This window comes from Dromiciops gliroides, chromosome 2, assembly GCF_019393635.1.
Source record: "Dromiciops gliroides isolate mDroGli1 chromosome 2, mDroGli1.pri, whole genome shotgun sequence".
NCBI classification, from domain to species: domain Eukaryota; kingdom Metazoa; phylum Chordata; class Mammalia; order Microbiotheria; family Microbiotheriidae; genus Dromiciops; species Dromiciops gliroides.
Window position 1 is genome coordinate 161939529 of NC_057862.1, and position 24292 is coordinate 161963820.

General features: G+C 35.7%; 1 protein-coding gene across 3 annotated transcripts in view; it reads right to left on the bottom strand.

Moving 5' to 3' along the window:
* Positions 1-3568: 3568 nt before the first annotated feature.
* TEX9 (testis expressed 9) overlaps positions 3569-24292 on the bottom strand; it is a 56584-nt gene continuing 35860 nt past the window's right edge. For all 3 annotated transcript variants that reach the window (XM_043986617.1, XM_043986618.1, XM_043986619.1), the window contains 2 exons: positions 11302-11436; positions 3569-5322 (listed from right to left, as the gene is read on the bottom strand). In XM_043986617.1, the coding sequence (XP_043842552.1) occupies positions 5245-5322; positions 11302-11436 (213 nt within the window). In that variant the 3' untranslated portion in view covers positions 3569-5244. The remainder of the gene's footprint in view (positions 5323-11301; positions 11437-24292) is intronic.

Here is a 24292-nt window from a genome sequence, read left to right on the forward strand (position 1 = left end):
TATTAAGTTGCTATACAAAGGAACCTTATCTGAAGGTTATGGAGGTGATGCAGAGTTAAAACTCTGGCAGTTGCCATTTCCTAAGAACAAAACAATATTCCTCTAGGTTTAGGTCTTTAAAAACTGGGTCACATTGGGTAAAAAAGGAGGCAAAGCATTGCCTCTGGCAATATCATAACCCATTCATAAAGCACACTTAACACCTCAGAGCCTGATCGAGGTGCCATTTACACTTAAGGTTTGGAAACCTCTGGTGCCTTACCCATTAAGGAACCACTTTGCATCACCCAACTTATATTAGGCACCTTGGACAAAAGGTATGGTATGACTCTGGATCACACACTGAGTAGCCCCCAAGGTCCCCCCCAAAAACAAGCAATTGTTTTTCAAAAGTGGAATAGTAAGTGGCTGCATCAGGAAGTTTACAGATCCAGAAACCTAATAGTCATTTAATCTAGCCACCCTCTGATGCTGGGGCCTGTGCTACCTGGTCCTCCATAATGACAAAGTCAGGAATTATTACAATAATGCACATAACATCTTTATTCTCCTGATGATCTACAGTCAATTGCCAGATACCATACACCTTCTTTACCGGCCATATCATAAGAGGAATTTGTAAAATTAAGTATTCCAGCCTCCTTCATTTCTGTTATTAACAATGAAATGTCTTTAACCTTCCTAACCCAACGTTGTTTAATAATAACTACACAGAAAATTTTTTAAAATTTAAAAAATAACTACACAGAATGGTTCAGACATCTCTCCAAGGGCTTCCACTTACCTACAGTGACCAGTAGGGAAGCTACTGTAAGCACCTGTCCAGGCAATGATTCCCAGTCAGTAAACATGACTGTCCTCTGCAGTGTGTAGACACACAGCTCTTTATTCCTGAGTGGCAGCTCTCAGTGCCCCACCCACAACCAGCAGCTTTCCAAAAATACCTCCTCCTTCTCCCCTCTTCCCTTCCAGTACTATGGCTGAGAACAATAATCAACTCAACCATTCCTGGAAAGGACATGTCAGTCATTGTCCTAGATGACTTCAGTCACTATCCCTGTTATTTCCTTGACCAAAGCACTCTTCATTGGCCACCCCTCCCTTCTATGTGTTGTGTTCCCCTATTAGAATATAAACTCTGAGGGCAGGGACTGTGTTGCTTCTATTCATATCCCCAATGCTCAGCACAGTGCTTAATAAGCATTCATTCGTTCATTTATTCATATCCTTTGACTATTTATCTATTGGTTCATGGTCATATATTCATACTCATTTCTTAAATACCTTGGATATCAGAACTTTATCAAAGGTATTTGATACAAAGCTCCCACCCCTCACACGCTTCCCACTCTTGTGAAGGTTTCCTTTCCAATCCTGACTGTATTGGTTTTATTTTTGTAAAGTTTTAAATTTCATGTGTACCAACCCCTCTAGAGCTTTTTCTCCAGCTCCACTTGAAAGCGTGCCCTTGAAGAGGACTTTAGGGCTAAAATTGAGGAGCCAGGGTTTCTAGCACAAGAGCCTTCAAACAATGTGCTTTCCATTTCATATCAGCTGGTAACCTCAATTAGCTTTTAGGAAAAATATTTTTACTAACTTGGTATAGTAAAAACAGTTGGTACAAAATGTCCTCCCAAAATCTTTCACACAAAATCCTCTCTGGGGAGTAAGGGCTCAATCATGGTATATAAGTGTGACACTAATGTAGGGAACATATGAGACCAAAGGATAAATTCAAATAAATACCAGAAGCCCTTTATTTCCTTTCCTTATAGCCCTCATGCAGTTCCCCACAGGTCTCTGCTGGGCTCCAAAGATTGGTGCCTTTCTAGAGTCTGTGGATAGCATTCTTTCCACCACAGGGGTCGCATACCCCCATGAAGTTACTTCCTCCCTTGGGTAGCTAGCCTTCTGTATCCATCCATGTCTGTCCTGTATGTGTGTGCCAAGACACATTGTCTCTTACTGGTTTGGTCTCTTTCCAATAACATGGTCCATGATGATGATTGTGGAATGAAGGGAGTGACATGTTAACACTCCCTCCTGGGCTCACTCTACCACCCTCTTGGGGCCCTTTAGTATAGAAGAAATGAACTGCCTCCTTAAGGCACCTCTGGGCCCAGTCTTCCACCACTTAACTGAATCACCACTGGACTTTATAAATAGAATAAGGAGCACTTCTAATTTGACAATCACATGTTTCCTGCGTGGCATCATCTGTTTTTATACAGCCATCTAAGCATTTTTAATTCTTTTAAATTCAGGACATGTTTACACCTAGCTTATACTTTTGATTAGTTCAATAAAAGGTATTTGGATCTTTTGAGATCAATTGGGGTGGGGGATAGAGCTTTATCCTTACACACATCACCAGAATTGTCTTATCTTTTATGATGACGTCATCCCATATTTGGTTAAGACTTCTCCAGATGTGGTTATGGCCAATGAAGGTCCTTCAATTTTTTTTTTTTGAGATATGACCTTTCATATTTAGGCTACATATCCATTTGGAATGTGTTATGTGGAGTAAAGTGATACTCAAAACTTCTTTTGTTCAAAACTGCTTTCCAATTTTTCCAGAACTTCAGTTTTTCCTCCAAGTACTTAATGCTTTTGAGATGATCAAACATGGGATGTGAGGAAATTGTTTCCGATCCTTACTTAGCTCATATGGTCCATGGGTCTGCTTTTCTGTTCTTTTAACCAGTAGCAAATCACTCTCAAGATTCCTGATTTATAATAATAGTTTGAGGTATTGACGTATACTATTTCCCCTTATTTTCATTATTTCCTTTTCAATGATGTACCTTTCATTGTCTCAAGGTAAATTTTATTATTTTGTTTGATTCTACAAAGTGTACTCCCTTAGTAAACTGATATAATACTAAATATTTCAAATTATAGCTTCATCAGTTACATTATTATAGCCCAATCATGATCAATTAAAATTCCACCCATTATTTATCTTCCTTTGTTTCTATAAAGTGTTTTATAATTGTATTTGTCATGAGTATCTTGGTATATTGACTACCAGGTATTTCATATATTTTGTAGTTTTGGGGGGATGGGATCTCATTTATCCTAGTTTTTGTTATTTCTGTATAGAAATTTGTGGACTTACTTCATTGTTGAACCCATTATATTTTTTAGTTATTCTCATCCTTATATTAATACCAATAAATAACTGTTTGTGCCTTATTTGCTTTAAAATCTCTTGTTGGGTGATGTGTTTGAAATTGGAGTTCTTCAGGAGTTCATGGTTTCATTAGATTTCCTCTCGATAACCCATGATTCCTGAGGAGTAGTTAACCATGTAAATGTCACCTATAGCTCAGGGGCCCTCAATAGCTCTGGACTCATGAACTGCATTCAATCTAGGGGAGCTTAACTTCAAAGGCTTTACCATTCTTTTGTTTCTGACCCTATTCCAGAATCAAACACCAGAAAATCCTCTAAAACAAAGCTTTAGTTATGACTTATGTTTAGATCTCCCTAAGAACCATCACACAAAGATATTAAATATAAAATATGGGTTTAGGGTATTAAACAACTTTTATTTCACCCAACACAGAAAATGGCAAAGTAATCAAGAAACATAAAATATTAAAAAAACAAATAGAAGAAAAGTAAGACACTCAAATAGTCTAAATTCATTATGCTCCCCTGGAAGGTAAATATACTTTACAGTAAATAAATATACCCTATTCACTTTATTTTGGGTTTTTTTTTTTTGGAGCAATCATGTCGTGAGTTCTGAGAGCTTACTGCCTTTCCTCTGCCACCTACCCTATTCAGTTTAAACCTGCACCATCCAAGCAACTCAAAGCACCATTATAGAATACCGGCAAGGTCCAGATCCCCTCCTGTCTTACGGCATGACTCTAGCCCTTTAATTGCAGGATGCTCCCATTGGTGGGCCTCTTCTCTAAAAAGAGTATCCTTATAGAATTATTTCTCTGGATAACTGGCACTCAACTCATTAATTCTAGAACTCATACCCTTGAACTTGAGACTATATATGAAACTATCAAACCTGTTACTTCTTAGGAAATCTCCCTTCTCTAGATTATTGCCTCTACAGGGGAGGCTGGCCTTCAGGAACCTTCTCTCTCTCAGGCTGAGTGCAACAAATGCATCATCTCCAACTGCCATGTTCTTCTGCCATGAGTTGACACTGCTTCGGGGCGGGGGAGGAGTGGGAAGAAGAAATCCCTTCCTCTACTATATTCTGGTATGGAAGTCTGTCCAAGGAGGGAAAGTGCACAGAAAAAAGGACTTTGGGGGTACTACAGACTTCACTCTTAGAGACCACAGGAAAGGTAATTCCTATGAAAAAGTCCATCCTTCTGAACCTTAGACAACCAAGAGACAGCTCTAGTCACTGGGGACCAATTAATGGGATTCCCTGTGTCCTTTCACTAAGGGCTATGGTCCAAGTCTCGCTGTATGGAAGGTGCTCCCTTCTGACAAAGGCTCTAGAACCTCATCTAGTTGACTAGTAGCACTCATCAGACTGATGAGAGGTTCTCCCCATTACATAAACATAAAAATGTGTATTTTTATTGAGATGTTAAAATAAATTAGAAATTCAAATAAGTGCTGTAATCCGCAGATAGACCAGCTTGAAGATGACATTGCTGAACTCCCCTGTAACTTCTTTGTAACCATTACAACTTTTTTTTTGGGGGGGGCAATGGGGGTTAAGTGACTTGCCCAGGATCACACAGCTAGTAAGTGTCAAGTGTCTGAGGCCGGATTTGAACTCAGGTACTCTTGAATCCAGGGCCAGTGCTTTATCCACTGCGCCACCTAGCTGCCCCCTAACCATTACAATTTAAAGATAAAAATATTGAAAGAAAACTATCACTAGTACACTTTTAATAACTGAAAGTATCAAAATGAGTTAATGTGCCTATAATATCTCTGCATCTCCACACAATCCTCAAAGTCTATTTTATGTAGTGTGCTATGTAAATTTTGTATAAAATAATTAAATATGTTGGATAAAATCATCAAATAACAAACAAAATCTAAGAACTTTAGAATTCTCCTCTATAAGAAACTATCAGTTTTTGCATGTGAATTATGTAGCTTTTGCACAGTCCACCCATAAAATCTGCTGGATTGTTTAAAATATTTTAATATTCAAACTTACAAATAAAGTAAAATACTTCCAATTTATCAGGCACACAGAATTTTCTTGTAGGGAGAATTTTGGGGCGAAGTATTTGAGGTATATTAAATTTATTTACTTCCCCATTCAAGTGCCTTCATAAATTCCTCTTCAGTGAAAGACAGCATCTTAGCGGCTTCAATATGCATCTGTTAAATAAACATTGTTTAATTTAGCAGCAATTAGGAATGAGTAAATCACAGAGTAATTTGAAAGATGTTCAATATAAAAATAAACTATAAATACCTTCCTGGAAAGCAATTTTGAATTATTCTTTTAAAAATAACAACTTTATCCATACCTTTTAATTGAGAGATCCTATTGCTAAAAAACATACACAACAACAGAGGTCAAAGAAAGAAAGAAAAAATGTTGCATATGTACCAAAATACTCCTAGCAGCACTTTTTGTGGTAGCAAAGAACCAGAAAAAAAATAATGCATGTCTATCACCTGGAGAATGGATTTGGGTACACAAATACACCGAATATCACTATGTTGTAAGGAACAATATGATTAATTCAGAAAAGCGGCATAGGAAGACATGAACTGATAAAGGGTGAAGAAGCAAGAAAGTAATATACACAATGACAACAATAGAAATTTAAACAATATATGTAATTATACATATAAACATATACATTTTATATACATAAAACAATAAATATATAATTACAATATAACCAAGGTTAGTCTTGAAAAAGAGATGAGAAAATGCAAAGGCAGATAGGTAGTGCCGTGGATAGAGCTCTAGGCATGGAGTCAGAAAGAGCTAAGTTCAAATTTAGCCTTACCAATTCAACTGTATTTAGCTATTTAGCCATATGACCCTGGGAAAGTCATTAACCTCTGTTGCTTATTTCTTCATCTGTAAAATGTGGATGATAATACTCACTTCTCAGGGTTATGAAGATTAATTAGATAGTATTGGTAAAACATTTAGCACAGTGCCTGACACATTAGCAAGGACTCAATAAATACTTGTTTCCTTCTATTCTTCCCCCCCCACCTCCATTTGTGTGCAGAGGTGGGGGACTATGGGTGTAGAACATTGTTTATATTGCCAGATTTAATTTATTGTTAGTCAATTTTTTTCCTTTTTTCTTTTGGCGGTGCAATGAGGGTTAAGTGACTTGTCCAGGGTCACACAGCTAGTAAGTGTCAAGTGTCTGAGGCCAGATTTGAACTCAGGTCTTCCTGAGTCCAAGGCCGGTGTTTTATCTACTGTGCTACCTAGCTGCCCCTAGTCAATTTTCTAAATTGCTTTTTTCCCTCTTATTATAAAGGATAGCTTACTGAATAGTGGGGAGAGAGGGATATATTCGAAATAAAGTTTATGTACAAATAAAAGACATTCATAAAAACAAAAATTTTAAATAAAACTAAAAAGTGACTTGTTTGGTTGTGGTTCTTGTTCAGTCGTGTCTGTGACCCCATTTTGGGGTTTTCTTGGCAGAGATACTGAAGTGGTTTGTATTTCCTTCTCCGGCTCATTTATTAGATGAGGAAACTGAGGCAAACAGGGTAAAATGACTTGCTCAGGATCATACAGCTAGTGAGCATCTGAGGTCATATTTGAATTCAGATCTTTCTGACTCTAGGTCTGGTGTTCTAACTACTGGGCCACCTAGCTGTCCTAAAAAGTGATCAGAGATTTTAAATATCAGTGAGATAAAAAAAAAAAAAATTACCTGCCTCTCACTTGAGACTGGCATTGATGAAGAAATTTAGTTTTTTCTTACTCAAGACCACTTCATCTTAATTTCCCCTTAGGAAAAAAATAGGGATTATAGAAAACTACAATAGCTACAACTGGTGAGGAAAACTGTACTTGACTATATGATTTAATTTGTGCTTCTCTTTGTTTCTTGCCACCCTAAGAAATAACTGCTGTAACGATTGGAATAATGCCACCTGCTGGATACTTACTGTAGAAGAGTTCCACCCATGAAGTGAAGGTCTTTGAGGGCAAGACCAGGAGTCTTTTCTTTGGCGGCAGGAAGTGACGCGGCTAGTGGGAGGAGGAAGGAAGAGACTGACTCTCGCTCTGGGGCTCTCTTTCCTTTGGACTCTGGTAGAGAGCAGAGCTAGAAATGTGCTCTCCCTTTAATAGATAGGAATCTAGGCCTTTCTCTCTCTTTACCAAATTCTTATTCTCCTTAATAAATGCTTAAAAGTCTAACTCTTGCTAAAGCTTATAATTTATTGGCGACCACTCATTAGATATTTTAGAGAGACTAGCTAGAATTTTAGCCCTTAACACTGCTTTACTTAAGTAAAAAAGATAGAAATTAAAAAAAAATTTAAAAACCATACCACAAATTCCTAGGCTTATATTTTATATTCTAAACTGACTTTTAATTTATCTTTAGGACATTAGGGTGAAAAGAAGAATTATAAAAGACAGACATTTTAAATCACAGAGTCTCTACTCATCACAAGTAAAATATTAAATTTTTTTTTTTCAGTGAGGCAGTTGGGGTTAAGTGACTTGCCCAAGGTCACACAGCTAGTCAGTGTTAAGTGTCTGAGGCCAGATTTGAACTCAGGTACTCCTGACTCCAGGGCTGGTGCTCTATCCACTGCGCCATCTAGCTGCCCAAAATATTAAAATTTAAAATAAAAATCTTCTGACATACCAAGTAAACCTTATTAGTGAGATGAGAGGCAGGAAGAAAAGGGGGAAAGCCACCATCTTCACCTTTTCTAATGGTTGACAAAAACTAGATCTAGTAAAGAGACCACTGCATCAACTCAGAAGACCCGGCTTCAAGTTCCACTTGTATCAATTATTAGACAGCCGACCTTGAAAGTAAGTTATCCTTTCAAAATCTTAGTTTCCTTATCTGCAATGGTGTTAGTCACAAGATGATCTCTATGGGCCCTTCCAACTCTGACATGCTATGACTCTACAGCACTGATTTCTCCTTTTTATATTTAGTAACTAATATTTAACATTTTACACAGGAAGTAAGAAACCTCTATGAAAGAAGTCAAAAGGGAGCAAAAGATAGCTATGTATAGATTCTGGGGGAATCCCTAAACACAATCATCTAAGTAACAGAGACATCCTCTAATCCAGTCAGATAAGTCTCTATACTATCCCCTGAGACTCCCCTTGATTTCCATTTAACACTTTTAAGAATTTTTTACTGTGCCATCAATCAGTACCTTGTTTTTTCCCAAGAAACCTTTCCTGATAAACTAAGGTCTCTGTACCATTTCCACAAGATCCCCTTTTATTCAGTGTTTAAGTACTGATGTATTTAAAATATAATTTCCATTCATTTCCAACTTTTCTCCCCACTAAAGTCCTACCCTAAAGCCTTGTCATGGCATAGAGGTGACCTAGGGTATCAGTGAAATGCAACTTCGGAAAGGTTCTATAAATCTAGAAAAGGCTTAAAATACCATCCAGATGATACGTGGTGTATCTGCCATCCGAGGGCTAGCCCAGGACTCACTCAGTTTGGAGAGGCTTGTCCACTGGCTGGTATCTGGGTGGTTAATTACCCAGTCACAGCAATTCTCACAAATTATCCACTAAGTTATCCAAGCACTGTGATCTGCATTAGTGCAAGGAATAGCCACAATGACAAAGTCATAATAACATTCAATAATCCTTGGATTATTGAAAGAAATCAAATCTCCTTGAAAAAACTGACTTTCAGAATATGACAGTCCTTTAAGTCTACATCAGGTACTTTGGTATCATACAATTATAGATCTACTGTTAGAAGGCATCTTGTGCATCTAGTCCAACCTCATCCCTGAGGGGGCAGAGAAGTGAAGTGACATGTCCCTGGTTGGTCACTCATACGGTAAGAATTATAACCCAGGGCCTCGGAATCCAAAGCCAAGACCTTTCCCACTACACTCTACATTTTCCCTGCAGTTGAAAATGAAGAGATAGGAGTTCAAGACGATTAAATGTGAAAAAGTGGATGTAAAAGTCTTTTATTCTATTACTTCTGTGAGGTCACTATGCATGTTATTATGTGGCCAAACAACTAAATAAAAGAACAGAGATTTAAAGCACACCAGGATAATACATTTATTCTCCAATCAGTCAACAAATATTTAATGAGTGCTGAGGATGTATTGTGTGCTGTAAATAATATAATATTATCCACGAAATACATTTGAATTCAGAAAAACTGATGTGGTTCTTCCCAAATTCTTAGCATTTTGATATATATGAAGGAACTAGATGTTTGCACATTTTAAATCAGGAACAATCAGATCAAATGCAAAAGTACAGTAACGCATTGCTGACTTGGGCAAAGAGTCAATTTTTTTTTAAATGGCATTTTTTTTACTGGACAACATATTATATAGAGGTTGTATTTAATGAACAGATTAAGAATGGTTTGTCTTCAAAATACCAGACTAAGCAGTGCTAACCTATGGTTACATAGGGGATAATGTCTGTACGATAAACTTCTTGAAAAGTTTATATTAAGAAAGAAAAATTGTCCTGGAGCATTGTTTATACTATTCTTTCTTTGTTAAAAAAAATCCCCACATATAATGAAAAGGTAAATTTTAGCCCAATCCCCTTGTAAATGATCATTTATTTCAAATTAATGAGTGCAAATTAAAGGAGGTTATATAAAAGCTTCTTCAAATGTACTAACAAGTTGCTTTCCAAAAGTTCTGTTGTATAGTCCTAGGAATGCACTTTGCCATAGAAACAGAGTTTTCCTTTGGCCTCCATGGCCTACTCCTGTAGACTGTTTTGTCATGCTTGCAATGGCAGGACCTGTTAAAAATTCTTTACTTCCTTCAGAGCTAATCAGTTAGGGCAGCTAGGTGGCGCAGTGGATAGAGCACCGGCCCTGGAGTCAGGAGTACCTGAGTTCAAATCCGGCCTCAGACACTTAACACTTACTAGTTGTGTGACCCTGGGAAAGTCACTTAACCCCAATTGCCTCACTAAAAAAACCAAACAAACAAAAAGAGCTAATCAGTTGCCTTCTCTACCATGAAGCTTTCCCTGATCTGAACCCCAAGCTGAAAGTAATCTCTTCTTACTCCAATTTTCCTAGAACCCATTGTGTCTTAATTTTTCCCTTTCCTCTCACACATACTTCCTTGTTCCATATTTATTTGTGCATATGACAAATCTCCCCAGTAGACTGCACTGAGGGCAGAGCCTATAGTTTCTCAACTTTATATCCCTGGTGCATAGCACAGTGCCTTACACATGACAAGTGCTGGATAAAAGATTTTTTTCACTTTTTTGCATCCAAGTCTGTGATTTCATCAATTTGTAAAAATTCCCTCCTATTTATGAATGGCAGCTCATCTATATCTTCTAGTTTTAGAGAGTTGGTTGGGATGATGAGACTTTAAGTGATTTTCCCAAAGTTACATAGCTGATACATCAAGGGCAGAGATTAGAAATAAGGTCTTCTCAACTCCAGAGATAGCCTTCTCTCCACTCTGCTGCTCATACAGTGTTTGTAAGCTGAGGAGTGTCCATATTTCATTTTCTTGAATAGAATTTTATTTTCCAAAATATATATAAAAACCAATTTTAACATCAGTTTTTTAAAAAAATTGTTCCAAGTTCTCTTCCTCCTCCATTCCCACCCCCCACCCACTAGAACTCAAGCATATATTTCATTTTCTACACTCGCCTTCCATAATACCTAGTTCAGTTTCTTGCATATTTCATGCACAAAGAGGAAACTGGTGGCACCAGGGAGAGTGTCAGGCTTGCAGTCAGGAAGACCTAAGTACAAATCCAGCATCATACACTTACTAGCTCTGTGGTCCTGGGCAAGTATTTTGCTTGTTTGCCTCAGTTTCCTTTACTGTGAAATGGGGATAATAATAGCATCTACTTCGCAAGGTTGTCATGAGGACCAAATGAAACATTTGTAAAAGAGCTAAGTACAGTGCCTGGCACATTGGAGGTTCTATATAAATGCTTATTCATTCCCTCCCTAAATCAAATGTGATAATGATAAATAACTGGCTTTATAAAATTTGGTTTATGAAAATTACATTAAAATAATTATAATCAGGCATCTAAAAAGCAAACAAATTATTTAGTGATAAATATAATGTTCTTAAAAGCATATAGTCATATTATCTATGATTTAATTTTCAGAATAAGCTTACCTTTTGTCTTTTTAAAATATCAATTAATTTCAGCTGTTTTTTGAAACCTGTCATTAACTCTCCCTTTTGTTTTTCCAGCTTCTTGTTTTCTGTTTTTAATTCTTCAATTTTCTTATGTTCTTCATTTGCTAAGTCCTAAAACAGAGCAGAAAAAAATTAGTTCTCTGACTTACTGATTGAAGTGGAAGGAAACATGCATTTATTAAATTCCTACTATGTGCGAGGCATTCTACTAATGGCTTTCAAATTTTATGTGATCCTTATAACAACTCTGGGAGGTAGGTGCTATGATTATCTCCATTTTACAGTTGAGGAAAGTGAGGCAGACAAGTTAAATGACTTGCCCAGGATCACATAGCTAGGAAGTTTCTGAGGCCACATTTGAACTCAAGTCTTCCTGACACTAGGCCCAACACTGCTGGACGACCTAGCTATCCTCTACTGGGCAAAGTGATTGAATGAAAAAAAAAAAACCTGAAAGACCACTACTATATCAGAACCTAAAAGTCAGAGTTTTAAAATGGTCCACTTGATTTTTTTTTTTTTTGAGTGAGGCAATTGGGGTTAAGTGACTTGCCCAGGGTCACACAGCTAGTAAGTGTTAAGTGTCTGAGGCCGGATTTGAACTCAGGTACTCCTGACTCCAGGGCCGGTGTCTATCCACTACGCCACCTAGCTGCCCCTGGTCCACTTGATTTTTAAGAATATGATTCTCTCCTTTTTGAATTTTATATTTTAGATAAGGATTTCATTCCAAGAAATTCTCTCTTCCTGAGCAATGTAACATGAATTATAGACCCAAGAGACCTAGAAGTGATCTCAAATAGATGTCTAACATAACTGAAAAGAAAATTTCGACAAAATGATCAGATACCTAGATATTTAGTGGACTGCTCCAACATTACAAATCCTTTCTAAACTAAATAACCAAACTGAGGTTCTTTAACTGAGGCACATGGATAGATTTCAGGGGATTCATGAACTTGGATGGGAAAAGAGATTAAATTTTTTTTTTCACTAGCTTCAACTAAAACTTAGCATTTCTTTTAACCATTTAAAAACATTATTCTGGGGGGCGGCTAGGTGGCGCAGTGGATAAAGTACCGGCCCTGGATTCAGGAGTTCCTGAGTTCAAATCCGGCCTTAGACACTTGAAACTTGCTGGCTGTGTGACCCTGGGCAAGTCACTTAACCCCCATTGCCCCTCAGAGAAAAAAAAAACAAAAAACATTATTCTGAGAAGGGGTCCATTGGCTAAAGGAGTCCATGACTCAAAAAAAGGTTAAGAACCCCATATCTAAAGTACATTTGTCTTATAAGTTTATATGTCACTTCTTCTGATCTTACTGAAGATAAAGTTTGCCCTTAGTCTTTCTAATCTTCCTTTATTTGATGGGTCAGCTAGCTGTCTGAGGACCAGACTAAATTCACAGAAGCTCAGCATCATATCATGTTGCCTACAGGGTTATGAATTTTTTAGTCATAATTACTCTGTAAACTCATCTGCTAAGAAGCAAGGGGATTACAACCTGCCTTTGCAGAGCACACACACACACACACAATAACAGATCCTTGAAGCATTCAATTGTATGTGATGACTGTTAAGTAGCCTCAGTGCTCTTTTCATCAGTACATAACTTCCTAATTATTACAGGTAATTTTTTCCAATCTGTTAATTTTTTTCCTTCTAACAAATTTAACTACAAACCATTTTAACTATATATTTAATTTAAATAGCCTTTCCTAATCTGGGTGAAAAGTATGGCACATAGAATTAACTGAAAACTTTAGATAGATAGATAGATATAATAAACAAGCATTTATAATAAATATTTTATAATAAATATTTATAATAATAAATATGCATTTCTCTAGCAATAAGCAAGTTTTTAAATATCTTAGAAATTCAATTCTTCTTTAAAAGTACCTCTTCAGAGGGCAGCTAGGTGGCACATTGGATGGAGCACCAGCCCTGGAGTCAGGAGTACCTGAGTTCAAATCCAGCCTCAGACACTTAACACTTACTAGCTGTGTGACCCTGAGCAAGTCACTTAACCCCAATTGCCTCACCAAAAAAAAAAGAAAAAGAAAAGTACCTCTTCGTGCTACCCATAATAAACAGGGTTTTTTTTTTTACTTATTCATTTCATCAAGTTATGTCCTAACTATGTATAGGAATCCAGGCCTTATTGCATAGATATCTGAAAGTAGATAACCAATACCCACATATTAGTAACAGTATTTATATACAAAATCAATCCCCACATGAAGGATTGTAGCAAACAAGGTGTCCTATTCTTGGCAAACAGAATGACATCCTTCTTTGAGCATGTGATTTAAGCTGTTTTCATAGTATTGGTTATGTTGTGAACTGAACTCAAGCCTTTGTTATTAAGTACATTTATTTGAAACATATCTGATAAGAGGGAATGTGGCCATGGAACTGGGAAAAGTCTCACTCAGGGACCAAACTCACAATCTAACTGGACTAGATAGACATATATACTCAGGGATCAATTTTCAAGGCAGTTTAAAGGGAAGATTGCAAACCACTAGAAATACGGTTACCAAAGACAAATAGCTGAGAAGATATCAGTATTTCTATTTCTGTTGAAGGCAACACTATCTTTCCAGTCTTTTTCACAAAGGTTTACAATCCTTGGAGTCATCCTTGAATGTATTCTTCATCTGCTTCCCCACTTTTCAACTGATTTTCAACCATCTGTCATATCACAAAGTCACTACCCATTATCAGTAGCCTCAGCTACTGCATTAGCCACCTGATCGGATGGACATCCACTAACCACTCCCTTCTCCAATCCATTTTCCACAACGCTGCCAAAGTGATATCCTCAAACCCTGTCTTCTATGAATATTTTTATATTCTTTGATAGATGTAAGCAGAGAGGTAATTTTGCTCAATAATTTTCTGAGTATCAACATCAGGTAAGGCATAAGAAGCCTGCTTGCCCATGGTGCTTGCCAGTATAATAAAAGGTATTCTATGCAAAGTTCTAATGAAAGTGGGTTTCCTTCTAGATAGTGAAGCTGTAGTTGAACTTATCAAGGGCTCTTCTCTGCAGGTGGCAAATGCTCATTGTATCAAACTCCAGAACACTTCCAGTACTTCTCAGTAAGATAGTTCAGTATTCCTCAGTGAGAAAGTGAGATGGCTACTCAAGAGAGATTGGTTTAGCAATCCACAAAGGAAAAACCAAGAGGAGGGAGAATGTCTATTGTCTCGGTTATGATGTGCACTCATTCTGTTCTGCGCCCTTTTCTCTTTCTTTCTCTTCTCCATCTATACTACTTCATATGGTAATGTCATCAGCTCCCATGAATTTAATCACCATCTCTATGTTGATGATTCTAAGGCTGACATCCTGCTCCAACCTCTCTGCCAACCTCCAATCCCATGTCTCCAACTCCCTTTCAGACATCTCAAACTGGATGTCCAGTAGACAAATTAAACTCAACATGTCCAAAACGAAATTTATTAAATTTCCTCCCAAACTTTTCCCATTGCACCCACACTCCACCCTTTCCTATTACTCTAGAGGGCAACACCAGACTAATTAGATGGATCATCAACTAAGTTAGTCCATCAGTACACATTAAACAGACAATGGATAAATTAAATAGATGGACTGCCCTTGAAAAATTGTGCAGTACTTTGACCCTCAAATTTTTTTATTACTATTTTACTATTTTTACATATGCTATTTATTTACTTTTATTACTATTACAACTAGCATTTCTAGCACTATAGAAAATAAATAATAATGGAGTGAGTGGGCACCCCTGCTAAATGCTAATGCTTTTGGTGGTGGGGGGTGGAGGTGGGGGAGGGAGGGGAACAGATATATCTGTGTTGAGAATTTCCAAGTTTTCCTTTGGAGACCAGCAGAACTGAGCAGACTATTCTTTGAATAAAGAAACAAAACTGAAAACCAAAAGACTAGTGACCTGGAAAAAAAACCCAACTAAGTTATATTCTTAAAAGAAAAAAAAACTACTAATCAATTCCAAAAGGGGAGAGGAAAACCAAATTACCAAAATAAAAATGAAAAGGGAAAATTAGTAACAAATTGAGAGGAAATAAAGAAAATTATCAGGAACTATCATACTCTATTATATACCAACAATAATGAAAAAAAATGAAATAGATGATTTGCAAAAGTGTAAAAATTCCTAGATTAATAATGAAGAAAATAAAGAATCTAAACAACTGGATCTCTAAGAAATAAAACAAGCTATAGATATGTACTCTTTTTTGGGGGGGGGCAGGGCAATGGGGGTTAAGTGACTTGCCCAGGGTCACACAGCTAGTAAGTGTCAAGTGTCTGAGGCTGGATTTGAACTCTGGTACTCCTGAATCCAGGGCCAGTGCTTTAACCACTGCGCCATCTAGCTGCCCCTATAGATATGTACTCTTTTTTTTTTTTTTTTTTTTTTTTTTTTTTTTTTGCGGGGCAATTGGGGTAAAGTGACTTGCTCAGGGTCACACAGCTAGTGTTAAGTGTCTGAGGCCGGATTTGAACTCAGGTACTCCTGAATCCAGGGCCGGTGCTCTATCCACTGCGCCATCTAGCTGCCCCGATATGTACTCTTAAGGAAAACATAATGATTCAAATAGATTTGCAAGTGAACTATATAGTACACATTTAAAAGAACACTACTCTATAAACTTCAGAACAATAAAGAAAAAAAGCATGGTCTCTGAGACAAATATGGTTCTCATACCCAATTTGGGGATAGAAAGCAAATAAAGAAAACTACAGATCAATATCAATAATGAATAGTGTTAAATTTTTTGAAACAATAAATGAAATATTAGGAAAAAACAGTATTTTTTAAAAAAATTACTCACTATGATAACATGCTTTGGTGGCAGGGAGTAATAGTTTAGGATCACTGAAAACACTGCACAATTTCCCAAATGGAATCCAGCCTGCTTTCCTGCTCCTATCCAATTCTCATTCCTTATTCATCTTTAGAACCTGTCATATATATATACTTTTCTAAATATATCAGCGGGTTGGTCATCTAACTACATTTCATTATTTGGATAATAGGCATTCATAGGATAACAGATTTTGAGCTAGAAGACAGATTTAGATGGCATCTAGTCCAACCCCCTCATTTCAGATAAAGAAACATGTTAAAATGAGTTGCCCACAGTCACATAGGTAATAACTGGCAGAGCCATGCTTTGAACCCAGGTCTTTTGTCTCTTAAATTCTTGACACTCTTTCCTCCATGTCACAAGAAATTTCATCTACTTGGTTTTTCCTGTGCATATTGTTAAACTGATCTCTTTTGGGTAGTTACAGCTTTTATTGAGAAAATGCTGTAGTGCTCTGGGGTAGATGCAATTGGCATACTGTCACTTACCAAACAAGACCAACTGGAGGGCCTTGCCACATAATAAATTCTTCTATTTGAACTTTGGGTAAGACATTTCCATGACAATGGCAAACACCCTAAGTGGGCATATGTCACAGTCTTTTATGCCTCATTTGATAATGATAATTGGGAGCCTTGTTGAACAAAATTACCTTGGTTGTACTTGTCAAGGAATCCCATATGAGCAACAGCTAGTTGGAAAAGGACTTTCAAGGCTATCTTTTGTTCTGCTGATTAATCTATTACACTATAGGATCTGGTATTTTCTACCCCTTTCTTCTTTGTGAAGATATCATCAATTACATTTTTTATGATTCTGTTTGGTGCCTGCTACAGCCATCATCTTTTAACTCTCTTCCTGAAGAAAGCTTTCTTCTTATATGAGTGATACTTCCAAGTACTCTACAATGCTTGGCCTCTTTCATTCTTTAACCCCAGACCATATTTTCCAATATATTTTTCATCATCCTTCCTTTCACACTAAAGTCAACAAGTAAGCATCAAAGTATATGTTGATATGGTGTGGTGAATCTTCTCGGTTTTTTTGGTTGATTTCTCTAAGTTATTCCATAGATTTTGATGCATAAAATGTAGTTATCTTGCGGATAGCTTTTTATGCTCATTTTCACCATGATCACTGCAAGGTGAGAGGCCCTCTTAAAGTATACAAAACAACACTGTACTGACTTTATATTTATTCTTTAATTTACTTTTTATGTGTACATGTTATTTATCCCACAGTAGAATGTAAACTCTTTAAGGGGAGGGTCTGTTTCATTTTCACCTTTGTATTCTCACTGCCTGGCATATAGCAAATGCTTAATAAATGCCTGAATGAATTTCAAATGCTGAATAAAATCTCATAATGTCATACTAATTAGATTTCATACCATAGGAATTAATTCCCTACCTATAGATACCACATTTTCACAATTATGTCCTAGTGATCATACTGGGTTTTAAAAACAGCACTTTATTATTGACTTAAATTGGTTTCTTCCTGGTCCACCATGACTCTCAAGTCTTTTTTTCCTATGGCTGCCTATCTATCGTTTGCCACCAATTAATAATAATTACTCTACAAACTTATCTACTAAGAAATAAAGGGATTATAACCTGTCTTTATAGAGAGCATACACACTAACAAAATAACAGATCCTTGAAACATTCAATTTTATCTGACAGTTAAGTAGTCCAATTGGGTTTTTTTTGGTTTTTTAAAAATTTATTTATTTTAGTTTTCAACATTTGTTTAGATAAGATTTCCAATTTCAAATTTTTCTCCTTCCCTCACCCCTCTCCTAGACAGCAGGTAATCTGATATAGGTGTTTTATATATATATATATGTATATATATATATACGTATAATAACATTAAATATATTTCTGCATTAGTCATGTTATACGAGAAGAAAGTCCAATTGTTTTTGCTACCCAAATATAGGTGTAAGTATGGATTAAGCCAGTCATCACTGATGGCTTTTGATCTTTTCAAGAAACAACAGTTAAATGTCATTCTGGAGGCTACCATTTAAAAAATATCTATTTCATAATTAAGTATAATATATATTTGTTCCCTATTAAATATATCTCAGGAACATAATGTTGGACCATTTATCAAGGTCAATTTCAATTCAAGTTCTATTTTCCAAAGTGTTACAAATTATACCCAATTCTTTGTCAGCTGGAAATATAATAAAAATATTTCAGGTTCCATTATCTATGTCATTGACAAAATATTAACTCAGAGAAGAACTGATATGTAGCAGACTCCAGGGTTTTCTCTCCAGCTGGACAAAGATATAGGTCTCTATTTAGAGGGTGTAACCCTCTGAGCCACTGGGCAGCCACCAAACCACAATACAACTCAATGTATGTTAATTCTAGTTTTCTTTGATGTTTTATGTATATATATATATATACACACATACATACATATATATACACACATATATGTACACACATGTATATATATGGATTTATAAATGTGGACACTTCCTTTACCATTGCAGATTACTCTTTATCATGTGTAATTCTTAGCCAGGTTTTCTCATAAATCTTCCATACAGCAGCCATTTAACATGCTGAAGGCTTTCCTCTTTTCCTCAGTACTTTTTAAAAAAATAATAAACATTTTAATTTAAAGTTTTGAATTCCAAATTTTATCCCTTCTTCCCTCCCTCCCCTCGGCCCTCCCTGAGACAGTAAGCAATCATATGTAGGTTATATATGTAAAACATTACCATATTAGTCATTTTGTGTAAGAAATCTTGAATAAAAGAAAAAAATGAAAGAAAGTGAAAAATAGCATTCTTCAGTCTGTGTTAATAAGTATCGTCTCTTTCTTTGGAGATAGATAGTATGTTTCATCATTAGTCCTTTGGGATTGTCTTGGATCACTGTATTGCTGAGAATAGTTATACCATTCACAGTTCTTCATCGAACAATATTGCTGTCACTGTGCACAACAATCTTTTGGTTCTGCTCACTTCACTATGTATCAGTTCATACAAGTCTTCCCTGGCCTTTCTGAAATCATCCTGCTTATCATTTCTTATAGCACAATACTATTCCATCACCATCATATACCACAGCTTGTTTAGCTATTCCCCAACTGATGGGCATTCTTTTGATTTCCAATCCTTAGCCACCACAAAAAGAGCTGCTGTAAGTATTTTTGTACAAATAGGTCTTTTTTTCTTTTGGCAGATGTCTTTGGGATATAAACCTAGCAGTGGTATTGCTGGATCCCTCAGTACTTCTTAGCGACTAATGAGCTATTTAGATTATTGTCTGTCTGTTGTCTCTCAGTACCCCAATTTTTCTGTTTACAAACTGCCTTCATAGGTCTTCTTTGCCACTTTTTGCACATGTTATTGGTAACATGCCTTAACACAGCTTATACTTACATCATGTGTCTTCACTTAAGTTTGTGTTATTTATCATTTCAGTTGAAGTTAGATTATTGCTTTTTAAACAATGAATACATTCATTACATGGAAAACAGAGCAATTTTCTTTAAATTTAAAATTTCCAAGAGTGTGTTTTTTCACTCTTAATAGTATTTTATATTTTCCAATTACATGTAGATATAGTTTTCAACAGTCATTTTTGTAAGATTTTGAGTTCCAAATTTTTCTTCCTCCCTCCCTTCTCTCCTGCCTTCCCAAGATAGCAACCAATATGATACAGGTTACATATGTACATATTACATATGTTAAACATATTTCCACATTACTCATGTTGTGAACGAAGAATCAGAAAGAAAGGGAAAAACCTCAAGAAAGAAAAGTGAAAATAGTATGCTTCAATCTGCATTCAGATTCCAGTTCTTTTTCTGGATACGGAGACTATTTTCCATCATGAGTCTTTTGGAATTGCCTTGGATCATTGTATTGCTGAGAAGAGCTAAGTCTATCACAGTTGATCATCACACAATGCTGCTGTAACTGTGTACAATGTTCTCCTGCTCCTACTCACTTCACTCAGCATCAGTTCATGTAAATCTTTCCAGTTTTTTTCTGAAATCATTTCTTATAGCACGACAGTATTACATCACATTCATATACCACAGCTCATCCAGCCATTCCCCAATTGATGGGCATCCCCTAAATTTCCAATTCTTTGCCACCAGGAAAAGAACAGCTATAAATATTTTTGCACATGTAGTTCCTTTTCCCTTTTTTATGATCTCTTTTGGATACAGACCTAGTAGTGGTATTGCTGGGTCAAAGGGTATGCAAAGTTTTGTAGACCTTTGGGCAGGCATAGTTCCAAATTGATCTCCAGAATGGTTGGATCAATTCACAATTCCACCAACAATGCATTAGTGTTCCAACTTTCCCATATCTTCTCCAACATTTGTCTTTTTTTTTTTTGTCATATTAGCCAATCTGATAGGTATGAGGTGGTACCTTGGAATCATTTTAATTTTGCATTTCTCTAATCAATACTAATTTAGAACATATTTTTCATATAACTAAACATAGTTTTAATTTCTTCACCTAAAAACTTCTTGTTCATATGCTTTGGCTATTTCTCAATTGGGGATTGACTTGTATTCTTATAAATTTGATTCAGTTCTCTCTATATTTTTAAAATTAGGCCTTTATCAGAAATACTGGCTATAAAAATTGTTTTGCAGATTTCTGTTCTCTTCCTAATCTTGGTTGCATTGGTTTTGTTTTTTATAAAATTTAATTTAATGTAATCAAAATGATCCATTTTGCATTTCATATCACCTCTTTAACTCTTGTTTGGTCATAAATTTGTCCCCTCTCCATAGGACTCAAAGGTAAATTATTCCTTCCTTTCCTAATTTGCCTATGGTATCACCCTTTATGTCTAAATCATATACCCATTTTGACCTTACTTTGGTATACAGTGTAAGATGTTGGTTTATGCCTAGTTTCTGCCATAGTATTTTCCAGTTTTCTCAGCAGTTTTTGTCAAATAGTGAGTTCTTATCCTGGAAGCTGGAATCTTTGGGTTCATCAAACAGTAGATTGCTATAATCATTTACTATTATGTCTTGTGTGCCTAACCTATTCTACTGATCCACCACTCTATTTCTTAGCCAGTACCAAATAGTTTTGATGACTATCACTTTATAATATAGTTTTAGATCTGATACAGCTAGGCCACCTTCTTGTGCATTTTTTCATTAATTCCCATGATATTCTTGACCTTTTGTTCTTCCAGATAAATTTTATTATTTTTTCTAGCTCTATGAAATTATTTCTGGGTAGTTTGATTGGTATGGCACTGAATAAGTATATTACTTTAGGTAGAATTGTAATTTTTATTATATTAGCTTGACCTATCCATGAGCAATTGATATTTTTCTAATTGTTTAGATCTGATTTTATTTATGTGAAATGTGTTTTGTTCACATAGTTCCTGGATTTGTTTTGGAAGCTAAACTCCCAAATACTTTATATTTTCTACAGTTATTTTAAATGGAATTTCTCTTTCTATTTCTTGCTGCTGGGCTTTGTTGGTCATATACGAAAGTGATGATTTATGTGGATTTATTTTATATCCTGCAACTTTGCTAAAGTTGTTTCAAGTAGTTTTTTAGTTGATTCTCTAGGATTCTCTAAGTATACAATCATATCATCTGCAAAGAGTGTTAGTTTTGTTTCCTCCTTGCCTATTCTAATTCCTTTAATTTCTTTTTCTTCTCTTCTTGCTAAAGCTAACCTTTTCAGTACAATATTGAATAACACAGGTGATAATGGACATCCCTATTCCACCTCTGATCTTATTGGGAATGCCTCTCATTTATCCCCATTACATATAATGCTTGATGATAGTTTCACTTAGATACTGTTTATCATTTTAAGGAAAGCTCCATTTATTCCTATGATATCTAGTTTTTAAAATAGGAATGGGTGCTGTATTTTGTCAAAAGCCTTTTCTGTATCTATTCAGATAACCATATGATTTTGATTAGTTTTTTTATTGATGTAGTCAATTAAGTTGATAGTTTCCCTAATTTTGAACCATTCCTGCATTCTTAGTATAAATCCCACCTGTTCATAATTTATTATTCTGGTGATAAATTACTGTAGTCTCTTTGCTAATATTTTCTTTTAAATTTTTGCATCAATGTTCACTAGGGAAATTGGTCTATAATTTTCTTTTTCTGTTTTGGCTCTTCCTCATTTAGGTATCAGCTGTATATTTGAGTCATAAAAGAAATTTGGTAGAATTCATTCTTCACCTATTTTTCCAAATAGTTTGTGTAGTATTAGAATTAATTGTTTTTTAAATGTTTGGTGGAATTCACTTGTAAATACATTTGGCCCCAGAGATTTTTTCTTAGGGAATTCAATCTATTTTTCCAAAATTTTTCAAGTATTTTATTTCTTCTTCTGTTAATCTGGGCAATTCATATTTCTGTAAATATTCATCCATTTCCTTTAGATTGTCAAATTTATTGTCATACAGTTGTGCAAAATAACTCCTAAATATTGCTTTAATTTCCTCTGCATTGGTGGTGAATTTACCCTTTTCATTTTCAATACTTGTTATTTGGTTTTCTTTCTTTTTTAAATCAAATTAACCAAAGGTTTATTTATCTTATTGTTTTGGTTTTTTTTCATAAAACTAGCTCTTAGGGGTGGCTAGGTGGCACAGTGGATAGAGCACTGGCCCTGGAGTCAGGAGTACCTGAGTTCAAATCCGGCCTCAGACACATAACACTTACTAGCTGTGTGACCCTGGGCAAGTCACTTAACCCCAAATGCCTCACTTAAAATAAAAACTAGCTCTTAGTTTTAGTTATTAATTCAATAGTTTTCTTACTTTCAATTTTATTAATCTCTCCTCTGATTTTCAGAATTTCTAATTTGGTATTTAATTGGGGATTTTTAATTTGTTCTTTTTCTAGCTTTTTTAGTTGCATACCCAATTCATTGATCTCCTCTTTCTCTATTTTATTTATGTAAGCATTTAGAGATAAAACTTCCCCTAAGAACTGTTTTGGCTACATCCCATAAGTTTTTGTATGTTGTCTCATTGTCATTCTCTTTGATGAAGTTACTGTTTCTATGATTTTGTTATTTGACCCAATAATTCTTTAGGATGAGATTATTTAGTTTCCAATTAATTTTTAGTCTATCTTTCATGGCCCTTTATTATATGTAATTTTTATTGCATCATGATCTATAAAGGATGTATTTACTATTTCTGCCTTTCTGTACTTGACTGTGAGGTTTTTGTGCCCTAATACTTCGTCAATTTTTGTGTAGGTGCCACATACTGCTGCAAAAAGTTATATCCCTTTCTATCCCCATTCAGTTTTCTCCAGAGGTCTATCATATCTAACTTTTCTAAAATTCTATTCACCTCCTTAACTTCTTTCTTGTTTATTTTGTGGTTAAATTCATCTAGTTCTGAGAGGAGGTTGAGGTCCTCCACAGTATAGTTTTGCTATTTCCTCTTGTAATTCACTTACCTTCTCCTCTAAGAATTTGGATGCTATATCACTTGGTGTATACATACATACATATGTGTATGTATACACCAAGTAGTTTAGCATCCAAGTAAGATGCAGTTTCCTTCCTTATCTCTTTTAGATCTATTTTTGCTTCTGCCTTATCTGAGATCAGGATTGCTACCTCTGCCCTTTTTACTTCAGCTGAAGCATAATATATTCTGCTCCAGCCTTTTACCTTTACTCTGTGTATATCTCTCTGCTTCAAATGTGTTTCTTGTAAACTACATATTGTAGGATTCTGTTTTTTAATCCACTCTGCTATTCACTTCTGTTTTATGGGAGTTCATCCCATTCATATTCGGTCATGATCATTGTGTATTTCCTTCCATCCTATTTCCCTTTGTTTATACTTTTCTCTCTTCTTTCACCCTGTTCCCCTTCACCAGTGTTTGCTTCTAACTACACCTCTCTCAATTTACCCTCCCTTCTATGAGCCCCCCTCCTTTTCCTTCCCCCTTTCTCCTCCTACTTCTGCCCTCCCTTCTATCAGCATCCCTCCTTTTCCCTTTACCCTTCAACTTCCCTATAGGGTAAGATAAATTTGTTTATTCAAATAAGTGTATGTTATTCCTTCTTTGAGCA